Consider the following 9584-nt stretch of genomic DNA (forward strand, 5'->3'; position numbering starts at 1 on the left):
TCGCATAACAATTTAGGTTTCTTTATAGTTAACACCAAAGATAGGATTAACACCAGAGCTTAAAACTCTGGATACAAGTGTTATTTATAAATTTAGATATGTGATGATTGCTCAACAGACAAAAACTTCTACAGGCTATGGTGGAATTTCAAATGTCGCTTCATCTTGTTCAACTAACGGAACTTACACTCACAGGCGTAGAGAGTGTAGTCATAGTCCAAAATGACTTTTCAAGACCCTTCCATTGTAAAAATGGACTGAGACAGGGAGATGGACTGTCGTGTCTTTTATTTTACCGTGAACTAGAAAAAGTAATTTGAGAGTGCCATATTAATACGAATGGCACCATCTTTAATAAATCTGTACAAGTGGTCTGATATGCAGATGACATAATATAAATATATAATGGTTTAAAAATAAACGCACAAAAAACCAAATATATGTATTGTACTAGATCAGGCAACCAGATACCTAGAGTATTAATTGATGATCTGGAACTGGAAGGTGTGGACACCTTCGTCTACCTGGGCTCGCTGCTGACCAAAGACAACAATGTCAGGGAAGAATTTAAAAGAAGAATAGTGCTTGCCAATAAGTGCTATTATGGCTTGAGGAAACAGATGGCCCCAAAATTACCCAGAAAAATTAAAGTTACCATGTATACAACACTAATAAGACCAGTGTTAACATACGGGTCAGAAACGTGGTCACTTACGCAGAACGACCAAGACTTGCTTAAACGTTTCGAGAGAAAAATTCTTAGGAAAATATATGGAGGAATCCAAGAACAGGGTTTGTGGCGTAGGTGCTACAATTTTGAGTTATAAAGAAGTTTTGGGGAACCTGACGTTGTAAAATGTATTAAATTAGCACGCCTTCGACGGATAGGACATGTAATTATGCGAGATGAAGATGCAATGATCAGAAAAATTTTTGACCGAAGGGGACCAGTGGGAAGACGAGCCAGAAGAAGACCAAAACTTAGGTATTAAGATAACATAGAGGATATAAAATCCTTTGGAATTAAAGCATGGAGAAGAGTTGCAGAGGCAGGGGCAAATGGAAGATTGTTCTGAAGAAGGCTTTGGCTCATAACGAGCTGCAATGACACTGATGATGATGTGATGATTGCGATGTTTCTTATGTATGTCTATGTAGAGGCATATTCCGACCTGGAATAGGTCAGAGTTTCAATTAAGTGTCTTTAAAAATTTGACAACTGTAGGACACTGTCGATCGAAAATCGAGCTTTCCTCCATTGAGCCGTGTGTGTTTTTTCTGTTCAAGCGCTGGGCAAGAATATTTTGGGTTCCCGAATAGAATTAGTTGTGTTTTTGTTGAATTTAGAGTTACTATTGTGCCTTTTTTTTACAGAGCATTCTCTACATACATTTGAGAGTGAGGCCTTGTCGTCAGTGTCTAGCAGGATATTCTCAGGACAAGTTGTCGAGGAGTGGGTGATCGCTGTTATAGACTGTGTACAGAATTGGCTTCTACTTTGACCTGTATATTTGAAGCTTATAAGTAAGATCGAATTATTTTTAGGAATTGAATAAGCACTGCGGCTTAATGGAGTGTTTCGATTAGTCCGGCATGCCAGACGTGGTGTAATACTTTTTTTATATGTAAAAAAATGCGAATACTTGCCTGTTAGGCTTATTTATTGCCTAAGATGTGAAATTTGCTTCTTCTATCAATGCATTTTGTGTAGAGTGACCAGCTCTGACCCTAAATTAGAAGCTTGGAATAATGTTGTGTATGCCTTGGTGTTCTACAAGTCTTTTCTTTAGGATACTCTCGTACATCTTGCCTAGAGAGTTAAGCAGTGACATTGATCTGTAGGATTCATAACTGCTTGGTAGCTCCCTGGTTTTGGGATCATGATTGTGCTGAATACCTTCTAAGAAGTAGAAACGTATTTTAGTTGAAGGCAAGCATTGATACATTCGGCGAGCAGCGGGAATATGACTTTTGTGAGTTGTATCATCTTCTGTGTAGGCCCCCTGGGCCAGAGGCTGGTGTTTTGTCTAGGCTACACAGTCTGAGGGAGAGTGTCTAGTAAGAGCAAAATTTAGTTTTGCGGTAACATAAGGAAACAACATTCAGTACCTTTGATCAAATAATGTCGTTAGTCTGTACTTTTCTATCATCTATATCCTTACCCACCCCCAATGAAGCTCCTGGTACTACTGACGTAATCTTCGTTAAGTATTGGTGAACGCGAAGCTGTTCATAATCTATTTTTGTCAGCTTTTTTGCCACAAAATAACGAAAAAGCTTACTGAAACGGGAACAGAAAACAAGAATAAATACTAAAGTACAACAATAAAGTACCAAGAATACAGCAAGATTTTAAACTTATTTTATTTACAGCAATTTTTATATTATTTATTTATATTATAGAGATTATCACTCAACAAATAAAATATTTGCAATAAAAACAGAGAGTTTATACATAATTCTAAACTATATAATATTTTTAGTACTAAACCGACAAATCATTATATCCGTATAAAATGGGAAATCCTGTTGAAAATCCGTTCACATACAAACATCCTCTTCTCTTCGCAAGGTTGATCATTCCAAACCATAGTCGTATTAGTTCTTTTAAACTCAATACAATATTCGTCTCCCCTGCCGTTGTTGGGTTCCCCTGGAGCCCAGCTGAAGAAGCTAGCCGTTTCTCCACTTAGCCACTTCCAAGCACCCAATTTTTTTTTGTGGTAACCAGAAGACCAGAAAAGTGGATCGTTTATCCTAGTTACATCTAAAAATGATAAAAGTACTTTAAAAATAAAGTATTTTTCGGTGTGAAGTAAATGACTTACTTGCATTCACAAATGCTTGAAATATATCCTGGTTTTTCTGTTCGCTTTCAATATTAACTAACTCCATGCACATTGATCGGCATATATCAAACGCTTTAGGGTATGTGACCTAAAATATTATACAAATTATGAGTTTAAAGTGTTAATGCGAGTACTACATCTAGCCTTTGTTATCTTAGCTTGACAGACCTACTTTTTACGATTAAAACTAACATTTTTTTTTAACAATTTTATTTTTGAAAAGATTATTCATAATAAACATTTTGGGATTAGGACAAGGGTCATACTTTTCCTGTCCAGGGGTCGTTCTGAACATTTTTTTTAACAGATACTTGGTAGACCAATGTAAGGTCGGTATATAAAATAAAATGAAAGAAATTCAAGGCTACAAGCCTAAAGTAGTTATTCTACAATTTAACTTTAGATCGAAATATAAAAAATAATTAGGCCAGGAGTCCCAAAATGTTGCTAAACATACTACAAAAAGAGCTGAAAATATATTTCGAAACACAATTCACTATGTTGACATATTATTTCACACAACAGGAGTAGATGTTCATAATATTTGTTTGCTCTTATTTTTTATTTTAAAAAGTCCATAAGAGTTTTTTAAAATTATAAGATACATTGGTTTATTTAAAAATGTTTTACTTACAATCTCTTCAGCGATGTGATATTTAAAATGTAAATGACTATCTCCTTGGACCAAATTTTCTGTAGCATCACAGTCACTTTTGGAGACTGTCTGTGTTTTTTCGCAGATGTACAGGTTTTTCTCGCCACAAAAGGCCTGCTCCCAATACAGTTTGTCTTCACTTTTAGCTATTTTAATACATTTTTGATTATAGTTTGCCATATGTGTTGGTATATCAGGGTTCCAGTTGTAGTAATCAATAGGCTCGCCTTTTCCCCAAAACCACGTCCCTTTGGATATTTTGTTACCGGATGTCCAATATCGGTCAATCCCACCTTAAATATAGAAATATATTTTTAAGACGGTACAATTAAGGTCAGGTACATATACGGAATTATTAAAATAATTTCGCATATGTTTACATTTACATATGTTTACTATAAAACAATTGCACTTAATTTTAATTGTCATGGGTAGAGGGTACTTTCGAATAGAAAAAATTGAAATTTGTTTTTCTTCAAAATGTTTAATGGAAACACCTATTTATTGTAAATTATAATGGAACTGGATTAAATTCGTAACAAAACCGCATGTTGATAGCTTTTGTCGAACTCGAGATATGAATAAAAACGCATAAACATAGGTACGTATAGTATTGACTCACCCTTTATCATAACTTAAAATTAAATATGTGAAAGATCATGCAAATATATCGATCATTAAAACTTAATGTCCAATTAAATGTTTAAATTGTTTTCCATCGTTGTCCACACAAAGATGTAATCTTTCGCGCGTAAACATAACAGCTGCTTCAATCTCAGCTGTTGATATACTATTTATTGCTTTTATAATGCGCTGTTTCATGTCGTCTCGCGTGGTTAGTCGAGTTTAGTCCTTCAATCTTCTCCACGAATACATCGTGTGACAAGGAGATACAAGTGACAAGTCGATAAGCAGCACTCTCTTTTTTTTATAACCACCTCAGATTCCGTGAATTCATGATTATAGTTCCCAATATGTTGGCCTACAAATTTATATCATAAAAACAAAAATAGTAACAAACAGGCGACCCCAGACGTTACAAATGATAGAACTGAGATAGAACAAGTTCAAGAATATATATCTGCCTAGGCCAAATTCTTACATTACATAAAGAAACTGCAGAAATCACTTGCAAGACTACTATGAAAAGGATATGAAAAACTCAGTTATGTAATTAAGAACAATAAATTAACTAAAGGATTTGGCTCGCAATGCTTACGATGCAGTGTTCAATTATTGCGTCCTTCTTATCATGATACATAGATGTCATAGATCTAAATGCTAACTAAGGCAAATATCAAAAAAGTATACGCAAAAATAGGTCACTGCTAGGTACACCACTATCAGTTAGGAAGAGGAAATACTGGGTAAGATTAAAAAAAAAGTTAAGAATTTGTCGAAAACAAAAGTTGCTAAATACAAGGGAACTACGCAGGCCAGACTACCAGACAAAAGGACTAACATTATAACGTGACAATACAATATTGGAGACCCTATAAAGTTACATTAACAAGAAGGACAAATTGTCCAGGATATAGATATATGAAAAGAGTTAGGAGTTGCCTATGTACAAAAATTAAAGGCTGAAAAGAAGAAGATGACTTATCTATAACCTACAAAACCAATAATTCATTCTAAGATACTCTCTAAGGGTCATTCTGTAATATTGATTTTACAAACATATCGTTCTGATAGTTATACTTATTCAGTTTCGACTATCGGCAACTAAATTCGCGCTAAGCCTTATTGAGGGGTAAAAACCCTTTCCAATGATAAATACATGAACAACATATGTTGCATTGCTGCTCTTGATATACTTATAGCGATTATTAATAAATCAGACTAAACAAAAATAATGTAGAATGTTTCTTACCTGAATCCTTCATTATCTTGGCTAAGTCCCTATTTTTCTTACTACCTTCAATAGAAACCAGCTGCATGGATTTTTGCAGGCATGTATGGACGGCTTCATAATAAGATACCTAAAGTATTAGAGTTTTAACTGCAGGTTTATTTTGACGCTTCGATTTCTATTTCGGAAATCGTTTTTAAAATACAAATTAAACAATTATTTTATATTGCTTTATGTATCACATATAAAATAATTACCTTTTAGTGACAAAATACGGGCAAAAATATATCGGCGTACACCGCAGTTCTTAAAGTAAAGGTCTTAACCTAGCACGGATCAAATAATTGATGTTGATTTTTAGGACAATCTTCAAAAAAATTACAAAAAAAAATAAAAAAGAAGGGCTTTGGCCACCAAAAAATTTAAAAATACTAACAAAAAGGCGGAAGCCACCCAAAAATTTAACGAAAAGGCGCTTCTTGCCCAAAACTCGGGCAAGAAGCTCCCACATCTTCGGGTAGCGAGTGGCCGTAACCCGGAGCAAAGACTCGAGGCCTAAGCAAGCAATTTCAGTTTGATGAAACATCACCATAGAAAGCAGGAAAAGAGCGCCTCACGCATTAATCGGGTTAGGATATCGTTCCACATGAAAAGCATTTGGCTGCTAGTGAGCTTCTATTGCGCGTCAAAGTGTTATAGAGGAAAACGGATGATCTGGAACATTGGAGAGCGGTGGAGTGAATTGTAACACCCGAATATCATTATAATCCCATTAAGGGTGTTCAAGTCTCTCGAAATGGGTTTAATCAAATTGCTTGCTTGCTTTCAATGATTAATGTATTAACAGCATAAGTTGCTTCTGCTGAAAATCAAATTATGTAACCAAAATATTGAAAACGATCTCAAAAATTCAAATGGTGGACGTTAAAACATAAAGAGAACGTTAATTTAGGGCAAAATTAGTAAAATGGATGTCCTCAAAGACAAAAGAAACATTTGGAGGAATATGACCAGTAGTACGAGAGATACTTGATTACAATATTTGAAAAAACTTAAGGAAAGAAGTTTAAATATAAAGGAACTTACTAAACCCTATTCAAATTGCAAATTACTAACATAAAGAGCCTGACACGCATGTATTTTGACGGTTTTCGCCTTCTCATTGACCATGAGGCTATGAAATTAACATAATTTATCACCTTGAGCAAACATGATTGACATTTTACAGGTCCAAACTGCTTAGTCTGATCGTATCCAAATTGTATTGTGTTGGTTTATATATTATGGTGATAAGTTAATAAATTGTGTGTTTTTTAACGTTTTTTTTTTTGTTATTTACAGGGTGTTTTGTTTTTTATAAGTATTATAGTGTGTAGTAAGCTTTTAACATCCAGTAACATTAGTATTTATTCATCAAAAATGTTAAATAGCTGATCGAAAGGTCTCGTCGAGATGAATCTAAATATGTACTTCCGGTTGCGATTCGACACCGAAAGTGACCCGAAACGCGCATAAAACGTCAAGATAGAGCAAATCTGACACCGGATTCGTGATCAGCATGCAAAATTAACTGCTAAATAATATCCATGTCGACATTTGATGAACTAAAAATTGCATTCCGGTTTTGAGGTCGACTTCCGGTTTCGTTTTTATTAGTCAAATCATTAGAGAATTCAACGTAGATTTCAAAAATGTAAGTTCACGAAATTATCATTTATAGTTTTTGAGCTATTGATAAAAATATTTTTACTTCCGGTCGATTTTTTTTTAATTATAAAACTTTTTTTATTAAGACTTTTATTTTCTTATTAAGTTTATTAATTATTTCACTTATTAATAAAAATTTCATTTAAAAAACTCGATGTCGAGTTGGTCCGCTAGTAAAACATAAAATAGTAAATATTTTCCATTGAAAGCAGTTTATTGCACAAACATGTAACAAAAAATAGTTGTAGAAATATATAGTTACTTTATATAAAAATTATGCTTACCCCGGTTTTACTAAAATAGAAGTTTTGAGTAATTGGAGGCTCAGTTACTTCAACATAAACATTTTCGTATTCTTTGGAGCCATTTCCTAAAATACATATATAATTTGAGGTAAGGCAATAATATTTTCTTAAAAATATGTTAGTGTGGAATGTTTTCTATGTTCATATTATCAGTATCTGTGTTGATTTCCTCAAGTAGGAAAGGATGGTTTTAGTTGGTGGGCAGGATAACAGAAAGGCATCCGTTTGCAAGACCTCCTTCTAGAGGGAAATGATCTCGGATATACTCCTCTAACCTGAATCCAACAAACACACGCTAGCTATCCCTACGTTTGAGTTAACCTGGTACGGTTCTTTTTAAAGTTTTAGTCTCAGAAAAGACAAAAAGGTTATTATGGAGCTTTTACTACATAACAATATACAGGAGTTTCACTAAAATTAAGAATTTTTATTCTTCAATATACTTCACAGATACTTTATTCGTATGTCCAGAATCTTACTCATAGGCGACCAAAAAAAGAAGATTATTTAATTTAGAAATATCGTATAATTATAAAATATACTTACCACAACCTAATACAAATAAAAACACTACACAAAACAATCCTGTTCTCATACTAACTCAATTTTACTAACGAAAATGTACATACAATATTTGCAAATAGTGCTTTTGAATTAGTATGAGTCTTTGTTATTTATGCACATCTGTTCGAATTATATACAAGATATTTTCGATAAAAGAGGTCAGGAGTGATTGTTATAAACAACCTCTTTGTATATTTTGCGAGAATACTATCAACGCAAAATTACCAATATCAATAACTACGATTTTATGAATAAAAAAGGAGTTTCGGGAATCGTATAGTTTATTTTGTACAATATTCTTTTTAATTTTACGTTAATAAAACATACCGGAGATTCACAGTTAATGAGATTAGGAATGATATTTTATCAAAAAAAAAAAACAAAATGTTTCGTAGTAAATCTCCAAATATATAATTATCACATCATTTCTTAAAAATCTATTTATGTATTATAAATCATATTATTAAAATAGCCAAAACCTAAAATTATATAAAATCAAAAACTTTAAATCTCATTTTTAAGAGATGTTAGTTCAAAATATACAAAAATCAGCATGGGAAAACTCTTAGATCAAAAGTAATAGGGAACAACTATCCGAAGAAAACAAAAAAGTTAAACAAAGAGAAGAGCAAACCATAAAAACGGGTAGAAACAAACCAGAGCTCTCTAATATAAAAAAAAATTTTGAAAAATGCTAGTAAAAAAATTTAAACAAAAATGTAAAGCTTACAAAACTAATCAATTTGTGCTCACCTGAGAGAATTGATAGATGATAGCGTAACACTAATTACTCTCTAAAAAGAGAAACAAAAAGGTTAAAAAGATCTCAGCATTAATTCCTTAAACTGGAAGACGGTAGTAGGGCTAGGAGAAATAAGCAAAAGGCAGAGAAATTTGCCAGAAAATGCATGGAATTAGAAAATACATTGAAACCGCATGATGACCAAATATTGTTAGTCCAATCACACACATTAGGTTGGCCAATAACATTGGCCAACCTAATGAATGTTACATTTAGATTAAGATAATGTTCTTTCAACTTTATAATAATACCAAAATTAGGAAAATCACCAAACGAAGTCTTCTCAAAAGTAATAATATTTGACAAAAGAAGAGCAAAATACAACTAAAAATTATATCTAAATGGACATTCTCTGAAGCAAGTACGCAAAATCAAATTTCTGGGTGTAATATTTGACTCACAACTGACATGGACTTCACATATCAACAATTTGATTAAATTCTGTCAACAAAGAACTAACTTACTAAGAGTTTATCCAATCATAGATGGGGTTCAGGTACTAAAATTCTTCTAAATTTATACCAGATATTAATAAGAAGCAAACTCTACTACGGATGCATCTGTTATGAAACAGCAAATAAAAATCAACTAAAAAACCTAGATTTTATTCAAACCACATCTCTACGATCTTTGGAGCCTTTAAAACTACTCCAATAAGAAGCCTTCAGGTTCTAGCAGGAAAAATGTCGCTTTACCTTAGAAGACAATATATATCACTATGCTACACTTCAAAAAATTCTAAGCGCAAAAGATCATACATTTCTTGCAAGTTTAGTATCGGAAGAATCACTAGAATAATATACAAATTACACCACCGAGAGAGTGCCATTTTAGGAACGAGTTAAAAGAC

General features: G+C 33.0%; 1 protein-coding gene across 1 annotated transcript; it reads right to left on the minus strand.

Annotated features, from left to right (window-relative positions):
- Window positions 1-2346: 2346 nt before the first annotated feature.
- Window positions 2347-8105, minus strand: LOC140442929 (macrophage mannose receptor 1-like). Its single transcript, XM_072533890.1, has 6 exons — window positions 7915-8105; window positions 7348-7433; window positions 5378-5486; window positions 3484-3797; window positions 2829-2937; window positions 2347-2767 (listed from the first exon to the last, which is right to left on the minus strand). Exons 1-6 carry the CDS (start codon window positions 7961-7963, stop codon window positions 2502-2504), a joined length of 933 nt encoding a protein of 310 aa, XP_072389991.1. The 5' UTR covers window positions 7964-8105; the 3' UTR covers window positions 2347-2501.
- Between the last annotated feature and the right edge of the window lie 1479 nt (window positions 8106-9584).

Source organism: Diabrotica undecimpunctata, chromosome 6, assembly GCF_040954645.1.
Source record: "Diabrotica undecimpunctata isolate CICGRU chromosome 6, icDiaUnde3, whole genome shotgun sequence".
Classification (NCBI taxonomy): domain Eukaryota; kingdom Metazoa; phylum Arthropoda; class Insecta; order Coleoptera; family Chrysomelidae; genus Diabrotica; species Diabrotica undecimpunctata.

What these genes read in the sequence shown, in the direction of transcription:
- LOC140442929 (XM_072533890.1), bottom strand. Translation starts at nt 7,963, where the DNA reads ATGAGAACAGGATTGTTTTGTGTAGTGTTTTTATTTGTATTAGGTTGT. An exon ending in ATCACATCGCTGAAGAGATT is followed by an intron (nt 2,938 to 3,483) that starts GTAAGTAAAACA and finishes ATAATATTTTAG; the next exon opens with GTCACATACCCTAAAGCGTT. An exon ending in TCAAGCATTTGTGAATGCAA is followed by an intron (nt 2,768 to 2,828) that starts GTAAGTCATTTA and finishes TATCATTTTTAG; the next exon opens with ATGTAACTAGGATAAACGAT.